Source organism: Canis lupus, chromosome 38, assembly GCF_048164855.1.
Source record: "Canis lupus baileyi chromosome 38, mCanLup2.hap1, whole genome shotgun sequence".
Taxonomy (NCBI): Eukaryota; Metazoa; Chordata; class Mammalia; order Carnivora; family Canidae; genus Canis; species Canis lupus.
This window is the reverse complement of record NC_132875.1, coordinates 371406-397595: the sequence shown is the minus strand read 5'-3', so window position 1 is coordinate 397595 and position 26190 is coordinate 371406. Positions and strand designations below refer to the sequence as shown.

General features: G+C 69.7%; 1 protein-coding gene across 3 annotated transcripts in view; it reads right to left on the bottom strand.

Annotated features, from left to right (window-relative positions):
• Positions 1 to 5351: 5351 nt before the first annotated feature.
• Positions 5352 to 26190, bottom strand: part of KIRREL1 (kirre like nephrin family adhesion molecule 1) — a 66429-nt gene continuing 45590 nt past the window's right edge. For 2 of the 3 annotated variants that reach the window (XM_072814976.1, XM_072814978.1), the window contains exons 2-15: positions 19965 to 20114; positions 19270 to 19419; positions 16467 to 16624; positions 15817 to 15967; positions 15325 to 15430; positions 15062 to 15210; positions 14791 to 14918; positions 14087 to 14261; positions 13905 to 14005; positions 12754 to 12952; positions 12376 to 12483; positions 12130 to 12269; positions 11460 to 11537; positions 5352 to 9610 (exon numbers count right to left, since the gene is read on the bottom strand). In XM_072814976.1, the coding sequence (XP_072671077.1) occupies positions 9137 to 9610; positions 11460 to 11537; positions 12130 to 12269; positions 12376 to 12483; positions 12754 to 12952; positions 13905 to 14005; positions 14087 to 14261; positions 14791 to 14918; positions 15062 to 15210; positions 15325 to 15430; positions 15817 to 15967; positions 16467 to 16624; positions 19270 to 19419; positions 19965 to 20114 (2267 nt within the window). In that variant the 3' untranslated portion in view covers positions 5352 to 9136. The remainder of the gene's footprint in view (positions 9611 to 11459; positions 11538 to 12129; positions 12270 to 12375; positions 12484 to 12753; positions 12953 to 13904; positions 14006 to 14086; positions 14262 to 14790; positions 14919 to 15061; positions 15211 to 15324; positions 15431 to 15816; positions 15968 to 16466; positions 16625 to 19269; positions 19420 to 19964; positions 20115 to 26190) is intronic. The other variant, XM_072814979.1, reaches the window with a different exon arrangement.

Sequence of the window (26190 nt, the reverse complement as noted above, 5' to 3'; positions counted from 1 at the left end):
GGCCGTCCTGGGCTCCCAGGCTCCTCCCCACGCTCCCTGCTCCCACTTCTTCGCCTCTTCCCTTCTCTTTCCCATTAAAACCTTTCCTAGTGCGTGACAGGATTTTTTTTTTAACATTTCCAGGAGAGATACGGCAGACGGTATATATAGCCTCCCAACCTCCTCCACTGTGTTTTTTTTTTTTTAATTAAAATGGTAGTGATTTCCACTGTAATCTTGAATTTATAATTATTTTATGTTGACCGGCACGGAAGCTAATGAAAATAAATCAAACCTATAAACATATTAAGCTTGTTTTTTGCTGTTTTTTTGTTCTGTTTTGTTTTGTTTTGTTTTTTGAAAGAAAACCATTCTGTGCTCCAGCCAAGGGAGGCTACGGGTCCATTTCCAACCCTCCGGGAGCTGAAGGGGAGCCACGCCTCCCTCACGGGCACGAGGAGCCAAGGTGGCCTCCCCGCAGCGCCTGGCTGCCGAGGACACGGGCCGCCCGGGTGTTTGTCCGCGGAGCGTGGGGGGCCCCGGCCGCAACCTGCTGTGCCCTGGATCCGCGGAGGAGAGCTGGATGGGGGGCAGGAGGGATCCCCGGGTTCCCGTGGGGGGCCTGGGACCCCCGGAACGGAAAGCCGCCTCATGGGTGGGCCCCGGGGAGGCATCGAGCCCCCCGGACGCTGGAAGGGGCGTCAGGCCACGCGGCCCGCAGGTGCTGACGGGCTGGATTCGGGGCCGCCCTTGACGGGGACCACAGAGTGACCCCAGGATGAGGTACCGCATCAGGTTAGCATCGCAGCAGGAGGTTGGGGGGCGGCTCCGGGGTGAAGGGTAAGGCCCCGAGGGAGCCTGGCTCGTGCCCGGTGTTGGCCCCACAGAGGCTCGGGCCTCGGCCTCCAGGTGCCAGCGTGCCGCGTGTGTCCTGGGTTTGCGGCAGATGAAGGGGGGGAAGATGCCGGCCCCCACCATCCCCCCCGGTGCCCGCACCCGGCGCTGGTCCCTGGCTTCGCGGGACGCCGGCGGGCACGGTTCTCGGGCGGCCGAGTCCTCCCGGGGGTGGGGGGGACCATCCGGGGCGCCCGCCGCCTGACCGCGCATGGGGCCGGGGGCCAGAGGCACAGGCATAAAACCAGGGTTAGTAACCTCGAGCCTGTCAACGGCCTTCAGGTGGTTGGGTGAGCGCGGCCCTGGGGGCTCCTGCGCTGACCGGCCCGGCGGGCGCGTGGGCGCGTCCTCTGCACTTCAGGGGGACGTCGGGCGGCTGCTGCTCGTCAGGACCAGCAAGGGAACGAGGAGCTTCCTTCTCCCGGGGGCGATGGCTCCACACCCATGCGGCCTGGAGCGCAGGCCCCAGGACACAGCCAGGGGAGCGGGGAGGCCGCCCGGCCCTGCGGGGTTTGGGGTGCTGGACGTGGGACCCACGCCCGCCTCATTCCCCCGCTTCTGTGGATGAGGAAGCAGAGACGCAGGAGGTGCCAGTGACCCTTGTCACGCCAGCCGCCCAGTTGGAGCTCCGGGCAGGCCCCTGCACAGAACGTTCCAGGCCTCGGGGCAGCCGGGGAGCCGACTGTGTGGGGTGGGCTTGGCCGAGCCTGAGCCGCGGGAGCCGGGCCCTCCTGCTGCGGGGACAGGATGGCTCCCGGGCCTTTGGGAGGTGAAGGGCCGCTGTCCCCTCCGTCCCCTCCATCCCCTATGGGGAGACCCGAAGGCCTCGTGCTCACCGAGGGGGACCGGCCAGGGAATGCAGAGAGCCCCAGGGGTGAGGTGCAGAGCTGCCCCCCAGTGTTGTGCGGCGGGAAGCACGCCTCCCCCCTGCAGCCTGCCCCCCACCGTGTCCTCCCCACCGCCTCCCCCCACAGCCTCCCCGCCATGGCCTCCCGCTCACAGCCTCCTCCCCCCTGCCCTCCACCGGCCCGAGCCAGAGCAGCAGAGCCAGGGAACCGCAAGGCCACAGCAAGGGTTTGCAGGATCCGAGATACTTAACTCGGGAGAGACCCGCCTGGTGCCTCGGAGGAGACATGACATCACATCACGGCGATGAGTAACGTGGAGGGGATGGGGGCGGGGGGCTCCCCGGCCGGCCTCGCCCGGGGATTACAGACACTGGGCGGAAACTGCAACTGCAAGGAGGCAGGTTCATGCTCCGTAGAAGCAAGAAACGTCCTCCCCTCGGTCCTGCCAAAACAATAGGAAAGCCTGGTTTTCGGAAAGTGCTGATAATAAATCAGCAATAGGGCACGTTCACATCTATTAGGTTGAACCACGTAGAATTGCTGATGCTCGACCATCTCTGACCTAGAAAAACAGCACTTGCGTGCATTTCCTCACCTCAGAGCAACCTCAGCCCTCTGCTGGCCTGCAGGCCCCCGAGCCCCGTCCCCGCCTCCCGCACCCCGGGGCACCCCCAGCGGGTTCCTCGCGGGGCCATGGACCCTCACACCTCTGTTTTGCTGCGGGAGCTTTGCCACTGCAGGTGCCCCTGCCTAGAACATTCTCTCCGCAAGCTGACCTGGGCTCTTCTCGTCCTGTACACCCCCTCGTCCCGCCCGCTCGCCCCGCGGTGTCACCCTCCACACGCTGTCCTCCATCGTCCCCGGGAGCGCCACGGGGGCAGGCGCCCTGTCACCCTGCGAACTCCCCGGGTTTGGAACAGTGCCCGCCCCCCGGTGAACGTCCAGTATGTATATTTGACAAGAATGAAGGACTGATGAGTGTCAACCAGCGACTCGGGGCCTGGAGGGGTCGCATGATGTTCCCAGCGGCTCCGAGCAGCTGCCTGGAGGGGCTGAGGGAAGCCCCAGGACTCAGATCCCCAAGCACAGACTCTCGAGAAGCCGCCCTGCTCTCGGAGACCAACGGTCTTGATGCAGACTGTCCCGAGGCTGGATAAACGCTCCTGCTCCGGGTGCAGAGGAGGCGGGGTCCCACGGGGGCGGCCTCGACTCTCGGGGGTGCAGACCCCGGGGCCACCTCTGCTGGAGAAGGCTCTCCGGGGAGCAGAGTGCTGGTCACCTCCAGAAACCCACAACCAGGTACCGGGCCACGGGGTGGGCACGGCGCCGCCTGAGGGGCACTACTGACCAGGGCCTGTTATACGGGAACGAAAAACATGAAATGATCCTCACTTGGCAAATGCGTGCGGGATGTATTTGCCTGGCGACAAATGAGGGAGCAGTGCCAAGTAGAGAGGGGCATAGAGAGGACAGGGAGTGGGACAGGGAGAGGGACGGGAGAGGGATGGGAAGAGGGACAGGGAGAGGGATGGGAGAGGCACGGGGAGAGGGACGGGAGAGGGATGGGAAGAGGGACGGGAGAGGGACAGGGAGAGGGACGGGAGAGGGATGGGAAGAGGGACGGGGAAAGGGACAGGACAGGGACACAGAGAGGGATGCGGATAGGGATGTGGAGCGGGACGGGGATAGGGACAGGAGGGGGATGGGGAGAGGGACGGGGATAGGGACGCGGACAGGGACGGGGATAGGGACGGGAGAGGGACGGCGAGAGGGACAAGAGATCCGCTGGCTCCTGTGTAAGGAGGCACCTGGGAGCAGGTAGTCACCACGTAAGGATGGGGGTGAGGAGACACTCGGCCTCCGCCTCAGGTGCTGGGTGTGCAGACAGCTGGTCTCCCGGGTCAGACACGGGGGACACAGAGGCCACTGCCCGCCATCGGCTCTCAATGGGGCCGTCAGGACACAGCATGAACGGGGGAGGCGGGGCGGGCGGGCTCCACGAGTCGCACCCGAGGACATCGGCACCCATGGGCGAGCGCTCGGCAGGTGCTGGGGCTCGGGTGCCTCGTCGCCCTGCGCGTTCACAGCATTTTCCAAGGCTGCGCCCGGGCGCTGACCTGCGGGACCCTGCAGGCCTGAGGCACCTGGGGCGGCTGCCGACTGCTCCCGTGTCCCCAAGGAAAGGGGCCCCGGGGCGCACGCTCAGGACCCCCTTTCCCCGGGCAGGGCCCATCATCATGTGGTGACAGCACCCACCTGCCGGGCAGAGAGCGCCGGGCGTCAGAGAGCCACGGGTCACCTGTGATCACTGCGCCCTGACCCGCACCACGCGGGGCGGCCTCATCCTCCAGCCTGGGCGCTGGGTCGGTGGGACCCGCAACGTCCTTCCACGCGGCCAACGCACGTAGGTCAGTGCACGGCCCTTGGGGGGAGGACCTGGGTGCCCGGCATCCATGGGGTTGACCATCCCGTCCCCCCTGCAGCTGCCCACTGTCCCGTCCCCCCCGGGGCTGCCCACTGTCCCCTCCCGTCCATCCGTCCTCCACGCATGTGCCGGGGCCGAGGCCACCACACAGGGTCACCGGCCCGGGCCTCCGAGGAGGGTCGCAGGTGCATCAGGCCCGGGGGAGGGGCGGGCCTCCGGGGGAGTGGCCTTTACAGCTGCGGAGCTTGGTGGTCCCTGCCTGTCCGCAGGCTGGGGGCGGCAGGGCGCCGGGCATCCAGCCTGGACGGCACCTGCCCAACGGGCCTCCGCGATGTGCGCCTGTTTCTCCTCGTCTTTCCTTCCTCAGGCCGTTCCGCTCGCCTCTGGACCCCAAGTGCTGCAGCCCGCTTCCCCCCCGCGGCCCCCGGCCTCTCATTCCCGCCCGCCGCCTCTCCCCACGGCCCCCATGGCGCCGGCCCTGCCTCAGCGGGGCCTCCGCGCGTCACCGCCAACCTGCTCCGAAACGGTTGCCTCACCTGTGCGTGCTGCTCAGCTGCGCCACCTCCGTCTGTGCGTCCGTGTCCCCGGCACGCGGAGTGGCCGCCGCGGGCCAGCGCTACTTTGCTTGGCTGTCCCACGCGTGATGCAGACCACAAGGCCTCGCGTGTCTCTGGTGATTTATGGCTTTCGAAAAGCGTCGTCTGAACACAGCCTTTTCTCCCGGTGCTCCTCAAACACGCTTGTGAAACGGTCAGAGCGAAATCCTTTCGGAGGCCACCGCACTCCGGGATTTCGGATTTGTCGGCGGGATGCCCGCGCCGCCCACGGCACCCGCTCCGTCCCCCGCTCGGGACGTCTGCACCTTAATAACTGGAAACGGTCCGGCTCCCCCGCCTCTTGGCTCCTTTGGGATCCGGACTCCAGGCCCCGTCACCCCCTTTCCTGCCCCAGGAGTGGAGGAGGCATCGGCCTTTCGAGCGCGGGGTTGTGGCGGCTGGAGCCTCCCGCCGTTGGCGCCCCGCACCCCCCACCCCCTGGCCTCAGGGCCCTGCGGCACTGCACCCCAAGTCAGCGCCTCGAGGGGACGCGAGCAGACCATCCCTGCAAGCGCAACCCCAAGGACCAAATCCCCCCGAGTGTGACCCCGTCACCCCCAGCCTTTAAGTAACCAGAACTGCCCACGCCTTAAAGGACACAAAACATGGTACTTTTTAAAACATTTATATTTATATATATAAAAAAATTAAATATATATAATATATAGTGTGTTTGAGACTAAAAATATAGTACATAATATTTAAAAAAAAGGAAAATGAAAACAGAGTAGGAAAAGGCGTGAGGGCACACAGACACACGTTGCTAAAAACCTACGATGGTCTGTCCTAACAAAAATAATATTCTTTTCTCTCTTCTCTTAATCGTCATCATGGATCCGTTTATTATTGGGGTTCGGGAGGACAAAATGCAGCCGGAGCCGGGAGTGGAGGCCGTGACCCCAGGCTGGTCGGGGCGGAGAGCGCAGCCCCCCTCCCGGCGAACGGGGCGCCCTCCCTCCCCCCCGGGTCTGGCCGCTACCAGGCGGCGCCCAGTGGGACTGCACGGCCGCTCGGCTGCTCCGTCCCCGGTGGGGGCGTTCCCAGGGGCGGGGGCACACCTGACCCCCAGACACAGGTAGAAGGCCGCAGGCCCACCACCCCAGCGAAGGCCAGGGGTTGCGGCGGGCGGGAGGCCAGGGGCAGGGGCAGGAGGCTGGCGGGAATGTGACAGTTCTACGCAATCGGAGCTACTAACATTATTATTATTATTACCGTTATTATTTTTCAGGGCAGGCTTGTACCAGAGCCGCCCATATGGCCTGTGACTGCTGCGCAGCAATGGTTTCTCCAGGGACGGGGCCTGGAGCCCCCTCACAGTGATGCTCGGCGGGCCTGACCCCGCCCCGCCCCCGCGCGCACCTGGCCGCGCACCTGGCCCCGCGCACCTGGCCAAGCACCTGGTCCCACGCACCTGGCCGCACACCTGGCCCAGCACCTGGTCCCGCGCACCTGGCCAAGCACCTGGCCCCATGCACCTGGCCGCACACCCGCGCACCTGGCCGCGCACCTGGCAGAGGGAGCCCAAGGCAGCACAGGGAGGCCAGGCGGACAGGTGCTGTGGGGGGAACCAGGAAGGGGGGAGCTAAGTCGAGCTTTGTAGCTTCTTCACAGAAACACGCCTGTCCCAGCGCTGTCCCCTGATGCGTGCATGAGCGTCCCCGGCTCCCTGCCGGTTCCACACACCGTGACTCCCTAACGGGAAGGGCCCGCAGAGGAACACCATGTGGACGGGGCAGCCGTGGGGAGCCAGGTCTGGGCCTGGACATGCAGGGGCAGGGGTCCCCACAGCCCGCCTGGCTCCATCCTGAGGAGCACAGGGCCGCACAGAGCGGGGGGCACGGGGGCTCTGTCCCAGATGCCCCTCTCAATGCGTCGGGCAAGAGGGGCGCGGGGGGGCCCGCAGGCGGGTCAAGCTGTCCTTCCCTCCCCAGGCAGGGCACCCTGCCCCTGCGGGCCCCTGCCTGAGCTCACTACCACCCTGGGGCTGGGCCCCCACTAGGGCAGCCCCTGCAGCTCCCCCAGAGTCGCACCTGCCTCTGGGACATTCGGAGTCTGTGTCACAACGCTCTACCCTCCTGGGTCTCTCGGCTGCACGGAGGGGGCAGCGCGCTCACCTCCCCGTGTGCTGGGGGCACCCCGGCTTCTCCGCGCCCAGCGAGGGCGGCTGCAGCCCTTCCCCTTGGTCCAGGCTGCCTGGAGCCGGGCACCAGGGGACGCAGCCCACGCCCGGGCCTGGCCACACACAGGAGTCGGGCGGGGGCCAGAGATCGCCCCACACCCACCTCACATGCGGCCCCCAGAACACCCTGCAGGCGCGTGTGCCCCACACGTCCAACCAGAGGCCCACAGCCAAAGCACCCTCCCACAGGAGCCCCTCCGGCGCCCCCTGCCCCGCTGGCGTACTGCCCCCCGCTCCCCACCCTGGCGCTGGGCCTCCACCTCCCCAAACAAACAGCAAGACCAGGATGGCAGCCCTCCATCAGACCAGCATGCAAGAGGCGGGGGGCGGGGAGGGCCTGGGGCGCTGAGGTCCCCCAAGCCGTGCCCAGAGCAGGGAAGGGGCTCCGCTCACAGGTGTCTGGAAACCCACGGTCCCGAGCCGTCAGCCGAGGTGGCCAGTGGCTAGAGACCCCGGGTGCCTCCGCATCATCGTTTTGGCCGAGTGGGCCCAGCACTGACACAGGAAGGGAGGAGTCACAATGCGGCCAAACCCCGAGTCCAAATGAACAGTTTCTGGGACGCTCGTGTTTAAAAAAGCCATCGTGGTGTTCAGAGGTGAGCGGGCCGGGCTGCGCGCGGCTTGTTTCTGCGACGACCGTCAGGCCAGGCAGGAATCCACCCGCACGGGAACCTGCACCCTTCCCAGGCCTGTCCCGGGCTCGCCCAGGGGGACGCTGAGGGAGGGCCAGCCCCGGGGGAGGGGCAGGCACAGCTGGAGCCCCTGTGGCTGCTGGGGGTGGGGGGGGGCACGCAGGGGCAGCCCACGGGCTGGGCATTAGCCGGTCCGTCCCTCCCAGGGCGGGTGAGGAATGTCACCCCGCAGACCCATCCGCAAGGTGGCGATGGCCCGTGGCTGATGAGCATGTAAGTCGTTAAAGCAAACAGGACTAATGAGTGGTGACCACGAGAGAGAGCACGCGGGTGCCGGGGAGCCCGGGCGGGGGCACAGTTCTCTTTGGTCAGAGGTGGTGGCTGGGAATGGCCGCGTGGAATGTGCGTGTGGGGACAGCATGGGCGTGACTGCCTGCAGTGCCCTCCCGCGCCACCTGCCCGGGGCGGCCCTCCCCTCCCCTCCAGGCCCCTCTCCCGCCGACACCTGACAGCGTGTCTGGGGCTGGCGATACCCGTCCCCTGTGGCCCCCCACACTGGGCCCTCGACCGAAGCTGGACACTCAAGGCACTGGAAGTGAAAGGAGGAATCTGATTGGTCCAAGAAACAAAATCAAAAAAAAAAAAAAAAGACTCAACAACAAACCCAAAGCTGTCTCCGGACACTGCGGCCTGCGCCCCCCGAGTGGCGGCCTCCTGAGGGCCGGGCCCCTCCCCGAGCCTGTCACAGCCTCCGGACAGGTCTTACCACCTGAATGTTTAAAAATGGATTCAAAGTGCTTGGAAATTCAGAGTAAATGGACGGTGCTGGGAATCTAGCAGAGAACGGGTGTCCCCTTTCCCTCCCATCGGGGCTCTGCGCGGGGGCGGGGGCGGGGACTCCCTACAGCTCTTTTATTTTGTCTCCCCGAATGAGGTTTTCATTGTTTTTTTTTGTTGTTGTTGTTGTCTTTGAAACCTAGCCTGTGGCATCCCACCCCGACGCCACCCGCTGGCACAGGCCCCAGAGTTGAAGCCGGGATGCGGGCGTCGGGGCAGGAAGGGGCTCGGGCAGAGGGGTCCCGGGGGGCTGGCTGTCAGCACCCGGTGCCCCCCCCCCCCCCCCCCGCCGCCCCCCATCTAACTGGCTGGCTCTGCACGGACGGGAAAGAAAGCAGCTACTGGAGAAATCTGGATCCTCTGCAGGCCGAGGCGCAGGTGTCCCCACGGGCGCGCGGGTGGCAGCGGGATGAGGGCTGGATGCGAGCTGGGGCGCGCCCGCTAACGCTGACCCGAGGTCCCCGCTGCAGCCCGGGAGGGGACTGCGAGGGCCGGGCCGGGCCACCGCGTTTCCACCCACCCGTGCGCGCGCCCCCTGCGCACCCGGGGCCCCGCGCGCCCCAGCACCTGGCTCCCCGGGGCCGCGCCGGCGCAGGGCGAGGGCACAGGTCGGAGGAGACACGTCCTCCCGAAGAAGAGGGAAGGGCAGGCCCGGGAGGCCGGGGCTTGCGGAGCACCATCCTCGGGACGGGGTGTTTCCGGGAGACCCGCTCCCCGAAGGCCGGGGCCGCCGGCCGGGCGCGCGCCTACACGTGCGTCTGCATGCGCTGCTGGAAGCGCTGCCCGAAGTCCGAGTGCTGCGACGTGTAGGAGAAGCGCGTGGCCGTCGCGTACTTGCCGATGGGGTCGTAGGCCTCGAACGGGGTCCGCTCCAGCCCGGCCGGCGCCTGCGGGTAGCCCAGCCGGTAGCCCGGGAAGCCGGCGGCCGCGGGGAACGGGTGCGGGCCGAACTTGTCGTAGTTCTCGTAGGACAGCGCGCCCGCCCCGTCGGCGCCCGCGGCGTTAGGGGGCCCGGCGGCGGGGGGCTCCGGCCCGAAGTCGGACGCGGGGGCGCGGCTGTAGGAGCTGAGCTGCGCGTAGCCGCTCGAGTGCGACAGGCGGGAGGCGGGGCGGCCGTCGAAGCGCGCGGGCCCCGGGGCGCGGTAGTCGGCGTAGAGCACGGCCCGGGACGCAGGCCGGTCCTCGTGGGCGCGCACGTTGTAGTAGCCGTTGGTGGGGTCCTGCGGGCGAGGCGGGCGCGGTGGAGGCGCGGGAGCCGTGCACCCGCCCCCCGGGAGCCCGCGCCCGTCCCCAGGCGCCCCCACTGCGCGCACCTTCACGTCCCTGAGCCCGCGCCCCCTCCCCAGCCCCCCCATGCGCGAACCTCACCTGCCCAGGCCCCCCCAGACCCCCCTAATGGGCGCACCTCACCTCCCCGGGGAGCCCGCGCCCCCTCCCCAGCCCCCCCACGGTGCACACCTTCACCACCCCGGGAGCCCGCGCCCCTCCCCAGGCCCTCCCCACCATGCACACCTTCACCTCCCCGGAGCCCGCGCCCCCTCCCCAGCCCCCCCACGGTGCACACCTTCACCACCCCGGGAGCCCGCGCCCGTCCCCAGGCGCCCCCACTGCGCGCACCTTCACGTCCCTGAGCCCGCGCCCCCTCCCCAGCCCCCCCATGCGCGAACCTCACCTGCCCAGGGCCCCCCAGACCCCCCCCTAATGGGCGCACCTCACCTCCCCGGGGAGCACGCGCCCCCTCCCCAGCCCCCCCACGGTGCACACCTTCACGTCCCTGAGCCCGCGCCCCTCCCCAGGCCCTCCCCACCATGCACACCTTCACGTCCCTGAGCCCGCGCCCCCTCCCCAGCCCTCCCACGGTGCACACCTTCACCTCCCCGGAGCCCGCGCCCCTCCCCAGGCCCTCCCACCATGCACACCTTCACCTCCCCGGAGCCCGCGCCCCCTCCCCAGGCCCTCCCCACCATGCACACCTTCACCTCCCCGGAGCCCGCGCCCCTCCCCAGGCCCTCCCACCATGCACACCTTCACCTCCCCGGAGCCCGCGCCCCCTCCCCAGCCCCCCCACGGTGCACACCTTCGCGTCCCTGAGCCCGCGCCCCCTCCCCAGCCCCCCCCATGCGCGAACCTCACCTGCCCAGGCCCCCCCCCACCGCGTGTACCTCACCTCCCCGGGAGCCCATGCCCCCTCCCCAGGCGCCCCCAATGCGCGCACCTCACCTCCGGGGAGCCTGGGCCCCCTCCCTAAGTCCCCCCCCCACTGCGCGCACCTTCACGTCCCTGAGCCCGCGCCCCCTCCCCAGCCCCCCCATGCGCGAACCTCACCTGCCCAGGCCCCCCAGACCCCCCCCTAATGGGCGCACCTCACCTCCCCGGGGAGACCGCGCCCCCTCCCCAGCCCCTCCACGGTGCACACCTTCACCACCCCGGGAGCCCGCGCCCCTCCCCAGGCCCTCCCCACCATGCACACCTTCACCTCCCCGGAGCCCGCGCCCCCTCCCCAGCCCCCCCACGGTGCACACCTTCACCTCCCGGGAGCCCGCGCCCGTCCCCAGGCGCCCCCACTGCGCGCACCTTCACGTCCCTGAGCCCGCGCCCCTTCCCCAGCCCCCCCATGCGCGAACCTCACCTGCCCAGGCCCCCCCAGACCCCCCCTAATGGGCGCACCTCACCTCCCCGGGGAGCCCGCGCCCCCTCCCCAGCCCCCCCACGGTGCACACCTTCACCACCCCGGGAGCCCGCGCCCCTCCCCAGGCCCTCCCCACCATGCACACCTTCACCTCCCCGGAGCCCGCGCCCCCTCCCCAGCCCCCCCACGGTGCACACCTTCACGTCCCTGAGCCCGCGCCCCCTCCCCAGCCCCCCCCATGCGCGAACCTCACCTGCCCAGGCCCCCCCCCCACCGCGTGTACCTCACCTCCCCGGGAGCCCATGCCCCCTCCCCAGGCGCCCCCAATGCGCGCACCTCACCTCCGGGGAGCCTGGGCCCCCTCCCTAAGTCCTCCCCCCCACTGCTCGCACCTTCACCTCCCGGGAGTCCGCGCCCCCTCCCCACCGCCGCCCCCGCACCTTCATCTCGTACTCCTCCCGCGTGTCCATGGCGTCGCAGCGCAGGTCCTGCTTCAGGTCCACGTCATCCTTGAAGGACTGCAGAGCCGCAGAGGTAGAGGTCAGGGCTGGGGACTCGCCCTGTGCCGCCCGGCCCCACGCCCTGGGGCCCCTGGCTGCGGGGTGTGGGGGTGAGGTGGAGTCTGGGGTCGCGGGCAGACCGGGTGCTGCGGACGAGTGCAGCAGAGGCTCTGGGGCCCGTGGGGGCAGAGACCGGAGCTGGTGCCAGCTTTGTGGCTGACGCACAGTGTGACTCCGGGCATGTCGCTGCCCCTCCCTGGGACGGCCCCTGTCTGAGCTGCTGGGCAGCTGGACCAGAAAACTTCCAGGCGTTTCCAACTCTGACTGCGTGGGAAGGACGGGGCCAAGTGCGGCCTGTGGAGGGCGCGGCCTGCAGGTCCTCTGCTACTGGGAGACCAGCCAGGGGAGGATGTGTGCGCACATGCGTGTGTGCATGAGCGTCTGTGCAGCTGCGTGTACGTGTGGAGCACGTGTGAGCGCACATATGCGTGTGCATGGGACCAAGGCTGGCCCGGGAAGGGACGCGGGGGAGAAAGAGGTCAGTAGAGCAGAGGGGCGGGGGTCCCAAGAGCGGGAAGAGGGGAGTGGGCCGGGAGGCAGGGGCCCTCACCGAGTAGATGGCCTTCATGACCCGAGTGGCAGTGGACACGCTGGCAGTGTCATCCTCCCGGTCGGAATGCATCGTGAGCGGCTCGCGGTTCACGGTCTCCACCTTGATGTCCAGCTTCCGCAGGGTCACGTCCTTGCGGCCTGGACAGGGAGGGGCAGCCTGGACGCTCCGCCAGCCTCTGCGGCTCAGCCCGGGGCGCCTGGGCCTGCCCGCTGGGGGCGCAGGGTGGGCGGGGACCGTACTCACTGCCTTTGCGGCGGCGGTAGAGAAAAAACACCAGGGCGATGAAGAAGAAGGTGAGCAGGACGCCCGCGCCAATGGTGGCCCCCGCGATGACGCCCACGGGCAGCACTTCTGCAGAGGGAAGGGAGGGCTGGGGTGAGGACGGCGGCTCACGAGGACCCGCAGGCCGGGCCCCATGCACTCCACTGGCATCGGGGTCAGGCCCTGCCCCACACCTGCCCCTGGGCCTGCCATCCTTCCCCACCCCGTGGCCCCACCGCTCGGGAGCGGGTTTCCCCAGCTGGGCCCCATGCAGGCCCCAGAGAGCTGCTCCCCACGAGGCCTGCCTGGGGAGAGGCCAGGGAGCAGGACCCCAGCTGCCTGCACCCCAGCCGCGGTCACCTCGCTCTTCCAGCTGGATGATGGCCGTGCCCGGCCCAAAGCTGTTCCAGGCCGTGCAGTTGTAGTGGGTCTGAAAGTCGGCCTCCATGACGTTGTTGATGGTGAGGGTGGACAGCACCCCGCTGCCCGAGTTGGTCCGCTCCACCGTGTAGCGCTCCAGGGTCCCCACCTCCAGGAAGTTCTCCTTCCATGCCCAGGCCTGAGGCGGGGGAGGGCAGGGGGTGATAAGGAAGGGCACCCTCAGGGCACCCTCGTCCTGCGTGTCCTGCGTGTCCTGCGTGCCCTGCGTGCGTCCAGCCTTGCAGCAAACCCAAGTCACAGCTGCTGCCTCCAACCGCAGCACGGGGTCCCCAGCCCAAGAGAAACTGGCTCCCGGCGTGCCGGGGAGTCGGAAGCGCTCAGACATGCCTGGGGACACTCCAGAACGCGGATGCCCGGGCCCTAACTCTGAAATATGAGCCTCCAGGGGAGGGGTCCGGGAGCCCCGTGTTCATAGCAATCCCGTGAAGGCAGGTACGGCCGGGCCAACGCACCGACGTCTGGCAGCCCCGATGTCTGGCCCCCGTGTGGCCCCCCGTCCTCGCCTGCAGCGTGACAGGCCCAGGCTCCGGGTCTGTGGTCTGAGAGGCTCACTGACCGCGGCGCAGTCCCAGACTCCCCCTCGGCCAACCCAGGCGGAGGCCATCCAGGCTCCCCGCCCCATGCAGCGGCGGCACCTCCCCAGGGCCCCTCCAGTGCAGCTGAGGGGCGAGGGGCGGTGGCCGAGCGCTGGCTCCCTTCCAGGATCGATCCTCCTAACTCCGTGGAGAAGGCCCTGGGGAGCCGTGCGCCGCCACCCGCGCGGCCATGGTAATGAAGTGTCCCCGGGCAGCCGCGGAGTTAGCCCAACGGCCGTTAACTGTGATGAGGGCCTCGACGGCTAATGGTCATGGGAGGACTTAATGGCGCGTGGTGTGGGGACGAGGGGGTGGGGGGAGGCAGGAGGGGCAGGTGGCGGGCACCGGCCTCCCGCACCTGTTGCTGCACCCGCCCCGTGCACCCTCCGCCAGGGAGCCTGCCCCGGCAGCTGAGGACCCAACGGGGCTGGGGAGCGCTCATAGCGGCTCAGGGTCACGACCGGGGCCGGGGGCGGGGGGGGGGGGGGGACTCACTATGCGGTCGGGGGGCGGCGTGCTCCCGATGAAGCACTCCACCTTGCCGCCGTCGCCCCTGACGGCGTACTGCACCGCCTCGCTGGAGATGATGGGCGGCCCTGCAAGCAAGACGCAGTCAGGGCCGGGGCGGGGGACAGGGGGCGGGGGGCGGGGGGCGGGCCGCCCCGTAGGCCGCTCACCATTCACGTAGAGGGGCACCTCCCTCTCGGCCACGCCGATCCGAGGCACGATGGCGCGGCAGGTGTAGGTGCCGGCATCGGCCTGGGTCACGGACTTCAACAGCAGCTGGTTGCTGTTACTCAGGACCTGGGCAGAGAGAGCAGCCTCGGGTGGGGAGCCAGGAGGCCTGGGCCCCTGGGTGCGAGGGGGGCCCCGCATTGGACGCAGTGGAGAGAAAGCAGGAAGGGCCACAAGTGAATTCCCCGAAGGGCAAAGGGCGCATCCCCCGACCCCAAACAGAGCCGCGCCGACGCCCGCCGTCTCAGCGGCCTGGGCTGGTGGGGGCACAGCGGCCGGTGGCTCGGCGATTCCCCTGAGGACGAGGCCTCCCTGACGCCCCTTCTAGGGCTTTCCCTGCCAAACAGGGTAGGCGGCTTCCCCCCGAAATCCCTCTCCCCGCGGCTCCGGCCTGCGCGGTCCGTGCTTCCCGCCGTCCGGAGTGGACTCATTCACCCCGTCCGCGGAAGCCCCTCCGCTGCCCCCCGCCGCCACGGAACCGTCCAGCTGCGCTGCCGGGAGAAGCGGGTCTCGATGGCAAGCACCGGCCTCTGCGTCCCAGGGCCCTCGACACGCCCGGCTGCAGCCTGTCCCCACCGCACCCCGCCGTCCCACCTGCGACCGACTCCTTGCTCCGGGCGCCCGGGACGGGCAGCAAGCGTCTTACCATGTTTGAATCCTTTTTGGTCCAGGTGAGGGTGAGGGGGGGATTGCCCACCCAGACGCAGGTGAGCGTCACGTCGGAGCCGATGTCTGTGGTCGTGGGCTTGGGGTCCACGACGATCCGGGGGGCGACTGCGCAGAGAGGAGCCGGGCGAGAGTCTCAGCATCGTCGGGGGCCCACGGGCGCCGTCCTCTGTCCCTCTGCTGCCCCGGCCCCTGGCCCCACGGCGCCCACGGCCCCCCCGGAGCCTGCCGAGGCCCCCGCGGCCACTCACAGTGCACGTTCACCAAGGTGCTGACGTTGGTGCTGCCCACTTTGTTGTGGACCTCACAGGACACCGGCTCCGTGAAGAAGGAATAGTCCACGTTGGTCTCGTAGCGACTCTCGTGGGCGTCCTCGATCACGAACCCGCCCTTGGCCCACCTGGGGGGAGGGCAACGCAGCATGGGGCTCAGGGCTGGGCCCCCCCGCCCCGCGCCCCCAGCCCCAGCCCACGCCCCGTGAGCTCCCGCCCAGCCACCCACCCCCGCCGTGCACCTGTAGCCCAGGATCTCGGGGTTGGCCGTGGCCTGGCACGTGAAGACGACACGCTCGCCCTCCTGCACCGTCTGTGGCTCGATGGACAGGGTCACCGTGGGAGGGTCTGCAAACAGGACGCGGAGGGTCTTTCCTTCTCTTCCCAACACACGGCCCGGGCGTCCCCACTGGGCGGAGAGCCGGGAACCGGAGCCTGTAGCGTTCCAGCTCCGGGGAAGCACCTTCCCCACGTGACCCCGCAGGGTCCCGGCAACACCTCGCCCCCGCACGTGGGTTAAGGAAACCACCACGAACATGCGCTCGCATTTTGCCCCCAAATCGCTTTTAGTTTGGAGTCTCAGGGAAGACCCTGCAGGCCTGGGTTTTAAGCCTCTTCGGGTTTACAGAATTGGAAACTGAGGCTCAGGGAGACTAGGTCACAGCCTGGGTCATGGGCTGGGCTGCACGCGGCGCCAGCCGGGTCCCGGGGCCCCCTGGGTGCTCCCCGCTCACGGTGCACGTCCAGCTCGATGGAGGTCTCCTTGCCAGTCGGGACGGCCTCGTTCACGCTGCGGCAGGTGAACACGCGCCCGATGTCCAGGTCTGTGGGGTTAATGAGCAGCTGGCTGACGGTGGTCTCTCTCTTGCCGTCCTTCAGCAGTTCCTGGGGACACGGGGGGGCACAGGGTCAGGCCACAGGCCGCCTAGGCTGCCATCGGGACGGCCGGGCCGTGAGCTTCAATGGGGGTGCAGCCCGCCCCCCCTCCCCCGGGCCCGGCTCTGCTCTGCTCCTTGCTCATCAGCGTCCAGAGAAACTGGGCAGAAAGCGCAGCGGGTTCCGTGCACCATCCTCCCGGACCCCGCAGAGTCCCGACTGCAAGGCTGCAAGGTGTCCGCGCCGGGCGGCTGACCGCGGCCCCCGTGCCTCGCCACCCCGGGGCCTACGCCGTGTGTCCGGCGGCCCCCGCGGCTCCTCCACGTGCAGCTGCCCCCTCTGCAAAGCCTTGGCGGCCACCCCGGCCCTCAGGACCACCGGGCGCGCGCGTCCGTCCGTCCTGCCTGGCTCTGGCCCGTGTGTCCCTCCTTGTGTGCAGGAAGGAGCGCCCACCTCCCGACACCCCTTGGGTGGAGGGGCCGAGGGCCTGGGGGGCAGCGGGCCTCACCGTGCTGGCCACGGCGCCCTCCTGCTGCGTCCCGTCCCGGAACCAGATGATGGTGGCGGCCGGCTTGGCGTTGAAGGCTCGGCAGGTGAGGTTGTGCGGGGTGCCGGCCTGCAGCAGGAGCACGGGGCCGCCGTCGATCCTGGTGTCCTCGGGGGGGACTGCGGGGCGAGCAGAGCCAAGTCGGGGTGGGGCCGGCAGAGCCCCCGCCCGGTGCCGTCCCTGCCGCTGCAGCCAGCCCCTGGCGGCGGGGGGGCTCCCCTCACTCACAATCACTGTACCGCTCGCTCCTGGGGGCTTCGGCCCAGGCCACCAGCACGGACCCCTTGCGCCCCCCGCCCCCATCCGTGCACAGCCCACACGGCGCACGGGGGGCTTGGCCTCAACCCGGGGAAGCCTGGGCCCTGGGCCCTGGGCGCCTAGCGCGGAGGAGCGCCCTCCTGCCTCCCACCCTGTGGGCCCCGTCCCAGGGCTGGCCCCAAGCCACCTGCAGGCCAGCACCCCGTGCACTCCCGGCCTCCCCCACCCCCCACCTGGCGACACAGCCATCCCCACCAGCGGGTGATTTCCTGCAGCGGAGCTGAGAGTGGGCCAGTGCCCTGCCAGACACCTGTGGGGCCACCGAGCACCCCCCTCACGGTCTGGGCTCCCCAGCCTCCCCGCACTGGCTCACCTACACCTCTGCTGTCCCCCCCACCCCCATCCCAGGCTCCCCCAGCCTCCCTGCACTGGCTCACCTGCACCTCTGCTGCCCCCCCACCTCCATCCCCCAGCCTCCCTGCACTGGCTCTCACCTGCACCTCTTCTGTCCCCTGCCATCCCCCCCACCTGCTGCAGGGGCCATCCCGCCACAGCCACCTGTCAGCGGTTCCCAGGCGGGTGCTCTGAGCGCCTCACCTACCTTGTGTTGGGGGCACAAGGTGACTGTGCGGCCCCCACCCCGCCAGGGCTGCTGTCCCCGGCTCCCGGGCATTGCTGCCGTCCGGGCGCCTACCGACGGTGCACAGTAGGCCCCGGCTGACCGCAGGAGGGATTGGCTGGCTCAGATTTCCGATGCCAAGAAACAGGAGGCCCCCCTGCCCTATCCCCACAGGCCCCTGAAGCCTGGGATTACAAGCTCCTTGGAGATAGGGCCGCTCCTTGCCCTGAAAGCCCGGCTGCCGGGGCAGGCGACAGCCGGTCCCCAGGGATCCCAGCCCACCCAACCAACGACGAGGGGCGGAACACACACAGGCAGGGCTTCAGGGATAATCTCCGGGTGCACCCAGTGTTGGCCAGGCCGGGAGGGGCTCCGTGGGACACGCTTCGGGAGCCGGGAGGGCCCTGCAGGCCGGCGGGGGCGGGGCTCCCGGGTAGGAGCCCTGGAAGGGGCCCACCTGCGCCCACCTGCGCCCACCTGTGCCGAGCTGCACTCTGGCCCGCAGGGGCGGCTCTCCAAGCGGGCTGCCCTGGCCTCTAAGCCTGGCCCATCTCCGCACCTGTCAGGGGACCTGGGGAGGCCCTGGGGTCCGGGCACAGCCATGCCCAGCCTGGGGGCTCTGGGGAGGTGGCGGGGGGTGCTGGCCCGACCGTGTCCCACGTGCCCGCGCTGCCTGTGCGGCTCGCACGAGCCCAACTGTGCGCTGAGGCCCGGGTTCCTCCTCCCGGGAGCACCTGGTCCCAGGCCAGCGGGTGCACGCGCGGAGACGGCGTGGGGAGGCCGGAGTGGACACAGACCCCACGCGGGGTCCACCCGGCCCGGTCCTGAGCCATCTGCCTCTCCGAGTCCGCACAAAGGAAAACGGGGCCACTGAAGCGCCTGCCCCGCCGCCAGCTAGAGGCACACGTGCACGGGGATGCCCGTTCGCAAACACATTTTTATGATTTGTGACAAATGTGCGTGTCAACATGCACACGCGTCCGCGGCATCCGTTTTCCTGTTTGTAAAATTTTAAAAAATAACAGGAACCCTCCCCCAGGAGCGGTGCCGTGAGGTCAAACGGGAAGCACGGACGCGACGCGCAGGGCCGGTGCCCGCGGGGGCTGAGCGAGGTGCCCGAGGGCCGCGCATGGGTTCCGTCCAGCCTCTGTGGCTACACCACGGGCCCTGAGTGGGGTCACCAGGCCACCCGGGGACACCCCGGGGTCGTGACCTCTGCAGGGCCCAGCTCTCCGGACCCCGACACAGGACCACGTCCTGTGGCCCTCTCCCCGCCCCCGCCCACCCATCAGCCCATCCCCCTCCCACCCTTCCGGGGGCTCATCCCAGGTCACAGATTCCAGGCCACCGGAGGGAAGAGAGGGAGCGGGATGGAAAGGAACGGGGCAGCCGGAGGACTAAGGGGGCGTGGTGGGCAGAAGCAAGCCCTGCAGAGGCGGGGGCCAGGGGGCGTGTCGGGGCCGCCCCCCACTATGCCGCCGGCCGGGGTCCCCCCAGGAGGGACATCTGTTCAGGCAGCAGGACCCCAGCTCTCAGCCCCCGGCTCACCCCCAGGGGAATCTCAGGGCCGGGGAGGGGGTCAGGGGCCTGGGGACCCGGTGAGGGGGGCAAACAGCCCCGGCTCAGTTGCTCGGCTGGACTGGGGGGGCCCGGAGCAGCCCTGGGGCAGCAAGGCCGGGCCCCGGGGAGCCCCGTGTCCCGCGGGTGGAGCCCAGCCCAGCCGGCCGAGGCCGCCTCACGCACCCGCCCGGGGCCCAGGCGCCCGCCCCGCTCCCTCCTACTGGACGTGGCGCTGGGGGGTTTAGGGACGGCTGGGGGCTCCGGGGGCAGCGCGAGGCCAGGAGGAGGCCGGGGCGGGGGCAGGGCCGGCGGGGGCCAGGGCCTTACTCAGCACGGTGAGCTTGGCCCGCCGCGAGCGCAGGGCGGCCTCCGTGGCCTGGCACTCGTAGGACGCGTCGTCGGACAGCTCGGCGTCCGTGATCTCCAGGTTGTACTGGCCAGCGTCCGCGGAGCCCACGACCCGGTACCGTGGCCACGCTGCGGGGACACGGCAGGGAGGTGAGCCCCTCACTTCCTGTCCCCACTTCCCGTCCCGGCCTGCGACCCTGCCGCCCTGGACGAGGAGGAGGAGGAGGTCCCGGGGGGGTGCGGGCTCAACGCTCACAGGGGTTCCTCGGACACCGGGGTGAGCTGAGGCCCGGGGAGGAGAAGCGGCTGTCCCGCGCACCCCCCGTCCTACGCACCCCTGCCCACAGGACACAGGGCAAGGACCCTGCCCGGAGGGTGCCCGAGGGCAGCAGGCTCCTCCGGGGGACGGTGGCTGTGCTCCCCACCCCCGGGACCACAGCCTCCCCTCCGTCTGCCTGGAGCGCCTCCCTGGCGTCCGTCTGTCTGAAGCTCTTCTACCTACAGGTCTCTGGGTTTCCCTCCGGGCCTCAGGCTTCCCGCTGCCCTCTTTGCGCCTGGCGGCAGCCAGGAGCAAGTGCAGCACTTGGGGTGGGGGGCAGAGTGGAGGCTGGCGGGCACGCAGCGGGAGCACGGGGAGGGGCGCGTGGACGCTGGGCCGGCGGGAGCCCACTCACCTTTGAGGCCCTGGCCCATGCCCAGCGCCAGCCCGTCCTTGGTCCATTGCACGATGCCCGAGTAGTTGAGCAGCACGCAGGGGAGCACGGCCCGCTGGCCCGCCACCACCGTCTGGTCGGCCGGCTCCTGGCTGAAGCGGGTCTGGGTCCCTGGCAAGGCCAAACGGGCACCGGGTAAGGACACGCAGGGGGAGGGGGCTGCACCACGGGCCATCCTCCTAGGCCCCCCGCCCGCCCGGCCCCTCCCCTAGTCCTGCTCCCCGCCCTGGAACCCCTCCCCGATGGCCCCTGGGAACGTCCTGGGAGCGGAGGCGCTCGGCCATTGCAGACTTCGGTGCCTTGTTATGTAAAGGGTCGGGCCCAGGCAAGTCATGCCGTGTGGGGTACACACAGGACACCGGGGCCGAGGCGAGGGGGATGGGGGGATGCCGGGGCCCGGGCAAGGGGGACGGGTGGGGGGATACTGCGGCCAGGGCGAGGGGGACGGGATGAGGGGGACAGGGGGATGCCGAGGCCAGGGCGGGGGTGGGGGGACACGCTGGGGTCAGGGCAAGGGGGCTGGGGGGACACCGAGGCCAGCACAGGGGGGACAGGGTCAGAGTGCAGACATGAGCCTGAGCCTCGGTCCTCCCATCCGGGCCTGGGTCATCTCACCCGCCCCCCGCTCCCGCCCCCGCCCCCACCCCTTTGCAGGTGCCAGCTGCGTCCTGGTACAGCACCGCTGGCCATCCCGGGGCACAGCTGGGCTCCGTACCCTGCGCCCACCAGGTGTATTGAGTGAGCCGCCGCCAGGCACACACACGAGCGACTCTGTGGGTCAGCAGAGGATGCACCCCGAGGACCCACCCCGAGGGTGCACCCCAAGGATGCACCTTGAGGACCCACCCTGAGGACCCATCCCGAGGATGCACCCTGAAGACCCACCTGAGGACGTGCCCCAAGGACGCACCCTGAAGACCCACCTGAGGATGCACCCCGAGGACACACCCGAGGATGCACCTCAAAGACACCCCGAGGACACACCCCGAGAACACATCCCAAGGACCCCTCTGAGGACGCGCTCCAAGGGCACACCCCGAGGACCCCCCCCCGGGGACCCACCCCGAGAACCCCCCTCGAGGGCCCACCTGAGGGTGTCTGCGCAGTGTCAAGGGCGGCCCCCGAGCCCGCTTCTCTGCGCCTGCCCCGACTCCGGGGCGGGGGGGTGTCCACGTGCCCCCGCCCCGCCCCGCCCCGTGGGAGCCCAGCGTGTATGACTGTTCTGCTCCCCTCGGCGGAGCCCCACGGCTGCGGCGGGAGCGGAGCCAAGAGCTGCACAGTAATTGCCTTTAATTGCGGAGCCCAAGTGGAGCGAGGCCCGGGCTGCTGGCAGCTCCCCCAGGCGCTGCGGGAGGGGGTCAGGGGTCCCCAGCTCGTCCGCCTGTCACTGCCCATCACTGCCGAGAGCTCAGGGGGCTCCTCCCGCCTCTTCCCCGCACCCAACCCTCCGGGGGCCTCTCCACGCCACAGACCTGCCGCCGAGCCCCCCACACGGGCCCCAGGCCGAGTCCCCCTCCCTGCTGCCTCCTCCTCCAGCACCGTGTCTCTCCTTCTTTCCAAACCGGCCCCACGTCCCCTTCTTCCCGGAAGCCCTCCTGGATTGAGGTTCCCGAGGTCCTAGGCCATGCACAGCGGGTGCCCTCGGTCTGCACTTCCGTCCCAAATGGGAACAGGCTGCGCCCACGTCTCCGTCTCGGGGAGACCGCATCTGCGGGGGGGGACCTCCGCGTGCCAAGGTCAGGGCTGGCCGTCTCCGCCCTGAGTCTCCCTGGACAACTGACATCCAGCTTGCCTGCTTCACCAGCGGCCAGGCGGGGCAGCGTCTCCACCGCGGGGGCGGCGTCCACGGGCATCTCCGCAGACCCGTGCCCACCGGGCGCCCACGGCTGGGCCTCGGAGGTTGGGCAGGTGCCGAGATGGCAGGGGCGGCCGGTGCACAGCCTCGTGAGCACTCTCGGCATCGCCCCCCTTGTTACTCGGTTCCCTCACGCCGTGCACCCCTCTACTGCGCCTGGAGCTGCGCCCCATGCCCGCGGTTCTCCTTCCCGGCTGAGCCCGCCCAGGGCCAGGGCTGGGCCTCATGCCCGGCTTCCCTGCGGGGCCCGGACCCCTGATCTCCAGGGGGAGTCCCCAGAAAGCACCAGGAAGCGGCTCTGTCCATGGGGAGCACGCAGCAGCCGCCCCTGCGGCGGGAAGGAGGGGAGGCCCTGGCGGGCAGAGGCCGGGGGAGCTCGCAGGGCAGGGCGGGCCGTGTGTGCCCGCTCACGCTCATGGCGGTGGTTAGGGCCCTGCGGGTGCGGGGTGGCCTGGGAGCCCCAGCACGGACGCTGGGGCCTGCACGTAAAACCTGCTCCTGGTTGAGGCCATTGGGTCGGAGGTCTCCCTGGGATTGGGCCAGGGCACACAGTCAGTCCTGAGAGGCTCCCCGGGGGAGGCAACGCAGGGCTGAGCTGGGATAAGGAGGGGAGCCTGGACCCGGGGACCCCACGCCACGATGGGATGGCTGAGGAAGACCCTAGAAGGTGAGCCGTGAGGGTCACCTGCTGGGGCACCGCCGCGAGGGCAGATGAAGGAGGAGATCCTGGGGACACCCTCCGGGTCACAGAGGTGTGAGGAGCCGGTGCCGGTGGCCCAGCTGGCCTGGCGAGGACCAGCCACGGCCCCGAGGCCTCGGTGCCCCCAGGATGCGCGTCTCCCACCTGGGGCCCAGGCATGGCTCCCGCTCCAGGAGGGTCTCGGGGGGCCCCACCCCAGACCAGCGACACAGGCTGAGCCCGCACAGAGGCCGGGAGGGGGAGGGACACGAAGGGGACCCAAGGAGAAGCTGGAGGGTGGCAGGGAGCGGCCCGGGGAGAAAGGAGGAGTGCGGGGGGCCGGGGCGCTCTGTGCCTCCCACGGGAGCCAGGCTGGGTCACACTGCAGAAGCCCCGTCCCCAGCACCTGTCCCCGCGCAGCTCCCCGCCCCACTCCTCCCTGCACTGCTTGGCTCGGGTCGCGGCCCTTCTCGAGCCTGCCTGGGACTCAGGTCCTCGTGTGTGCGTCTGTGTCCCCCACCCCCGGAGCCCCTGGAGGACAGGGACGCTTCGATTTACCTCTGTCGCCCCTTCACTCCGGGCAGCGGCCCCTAGGGACGGTGACTCCCAATCATAAGGTCCAGCTACGCGCCAAGCACGGGGCGGATGCGTCACACACGTGTCCACCATCACGATCGCTGCGCCGGCGGCTGTTCCGTCCACTTTATACAAACGGGAAACGAGGCTCCGGGGACGTAAGGTACGGACACTACCGAGTAGCAGCGACGAGCACGCACTTGGGGCGCTCAGCCCCGTGCCACCCCCAGGGACACCCAGTGTGCGGGGCTGGTCCCCACTTTACGCCTCGGACTCCAGCTCGGCTCTCCGGACTTGGGCCAGGGCGCCCCCCGCCCCGCGTCATCTCCCCTTCCGTTGGGCCCAGGGAGCACAGGGGTCAAAGCCCACGTCTGATTCGGAACCAGAAGGGACGTCTCGCTCCATCCTGCAGGCCGCGGAGATGCCTGCAGACGCTGCGACACACGCCACAGGCTCCATGTGGACACACACGGGCTGCAACGCGACAGCCCACACGTTCCCGGGCGCCCCCTGGGGCACGCTGCCCCTCGCACGCCCGCGGCCCAGCCTCCTGTCCCCAGAGCGCTGCCTGCCAGGCCAGCCGGGGAGCAGGGGGACGGGGCCAGGCACACGAGGCTGCGGGAGGGGGGCTGGCGGGGGCCAGGCCCTGTCTCCCCAGATTTATCAGCCACGCAGTAACCCACGCTCCGCACTCCAGCTTGCTGCTGGCTCAAAGAGAAGCCTGTGATTCGCCCCGACAGCTCTCAGATGGAACTAAATCTCTGCACACTCCACCCCTCCTCCCGCCACGCTGCCCCCCTCCCCGCCCTCACATGTCGGTGCCGCTGTCCTCCCAGCACCCCCTCCTCCTGCTCTACGACACAGCAGCCAGGGAGGGCCCCTCCGTCGGCCTCGCTCATCTCCCGGAGCAAAGGAGCAAAGGACTGCGATCTCCAGCTGGGCCCGGCCGAGGGGACGGTGGAGGACAAAGGGGGATTCGCACTTCGGGCAAAGGAGCAGAGAAGGCGGGGAGGGCGGAGGCAGGGCCGGAGGGGCTGAAGGTGGCGGGCACGCGGGGCCACGCGGGAGGGGGACACGCCGGGGCTCCGGCTGGGACAGAAGCTGTCGCGGGCGCGGGGGGCGCGGGGGTGGGGGGACGCGGCTCTGCTGACCTGGCGCGGCCCGAGTCCAGGCCAGAAACAGACAATGTGCCGTGGCCCCCGGAGGCTCTGCCAGGCTGAGAGCCGGGGTCAGGAGGCTGGCACAGGTGCCCTCGGGCGCGGCTGAGCAGACGCCAGGTGACGCGAGATCAGATGTGGCCCCAGACAAGCCTCCCACCGCCGCCCCAGCCCTGCTGCGCCGGATCCATCTCGCAGCCCGAGGCGAGCAAGTGGCCCTGGGCACCCAGACTCGGCCCCCCCACCCCCCCTCCCCCCGCCCGAACCTGTCTGCCCTCCCTCCCTCCCTCCCTCCCTCCCCCGGAGCGGGCTGGCCAAGCTGGGGAAGGCACAGCCCAGGGGGAGTCTTTCCAGGGACCAGATGGGATTTTACAAGTGGCCACACTCTGGCCTGGTTTCCCGTGTCTGAACAGGCCACAGGGCTGGCCGCGGGGCCGGCTGGTCCTCCCAGAGACCGCAGAGCAGTTCCCTGGTCTGTGCCATCGGGCCAGCCCCGGAGAAGCAGGGACAGGAACCTGAGAGAGGCTGGGCCTGGCGCCGGACCAGCGCCGGGAGGGCACACGGCAGCCGTGGGCGGCCCCGGCCCCTCCAGCTCTGGGACTTTGCTTCTCTGGGCCTCAGCCTCCTCAAGCCAGGACGGCGAGCCGCCGGGCCCCAGGGCCCTCTGGCTCTGCTGCTCTCAGATCCTGTGGCATCACCTGCTCCCCTGGGGCCTCCGCCAGACCTTGCTGACCGTCCAAGGACTCGGCCCCGTGCCCGTCCCTCTTGGACCGCGAGGAAGAGCTGGTGCACCTGCGGCCAGCCTGGCGCTTCCTCCCGGCCGGGTGGGGGGGCCCGTGGGTTTGGGACAAGACCCAGATGGTGACCCCGCACAGGGAAGGAAGGGCGGCCTCGGCTTCCCCTGCAGGGCGTTCCCCGTCCACTCTCCTGACATCCCCTCTGCTGGACTCACGGTGGGCAAGCGGAGGGCAGAGGGCCGGCCGCCCCGGTCCTCGGGGGACCTGCCAGCCTGGGCCCCTCGCGAGGACTTTGAGCTCCCGAGCTCTGAGAGACTGGCAGGTGCAGCTGGACGCACGCCCCCTCCCCCGTGCGCCTGTGGCCCGGCGGCCCCCTCTGTCCTGCCAGCCCGGGCGACACCTGGGCCAGACGCAAGCTGACAGCTCTATGCAAATATGCCCCTGGCAGGGGACCCGGAGAATGTTTGGTGGGAAGGACAAGGGCATGAGAGCCCAAGTGGAGCTGGCCGCAGCAGGTATGACAGCGGGAGCGGGGAGGGGGCCGCACGAGGTGACGGTTCTGCTGAAAACCTGAATTTCAATCTGGCTTCAGTGGGCAAGGGGAGGGCAGTGCGGGAGCAGAGGCAGGTGGCCGGCAAGGACTTCGCTGACGGGAGGGGGCGGGGAGGACGGCGGAGGCCAGGCCGGTCACACAGCCAGAGGCCGAGGAGACGGACGGAAGGCGGCACAGAACGGGGACCCCTGCTCCCCCGCGCCCCCCGGCCCTGCACCTGCTGTCCCCCAGCAGCCCCCAGCCGGCAGAGTGGGCGCAGACACGGGGGCGCGGCAGAAGCTGGGACAAGAAGAGAGCCACACCCAGCAGAGGGAATCGGGGCAGGCAGGGGGCAAAGGAGCCCAGGGGCCACTGTGGCGAGCAACAGGAGGGAACCAGACAGAAAACGGAACGAAGAAAAGAAAATGAGAAAGAGAGTCCGAAGGTCAGAGAAGACAGGGCCTTGGTCACCATCCAACAGCTTTACTCCAAGAAACTGAGGGTCGGCAGAGGAGGCAGGTATCCGGTGGCCCCCGAGCCGACCTCCCAGCCAGAGACCCCGTCTGGGGGCACCCCCAGCCCTGCTCGTCCTGCACGGGACCCCCCTCGCCCCCCACGATGGGAGGGAGAGCGCGGGAGGTGAGGTGTGGA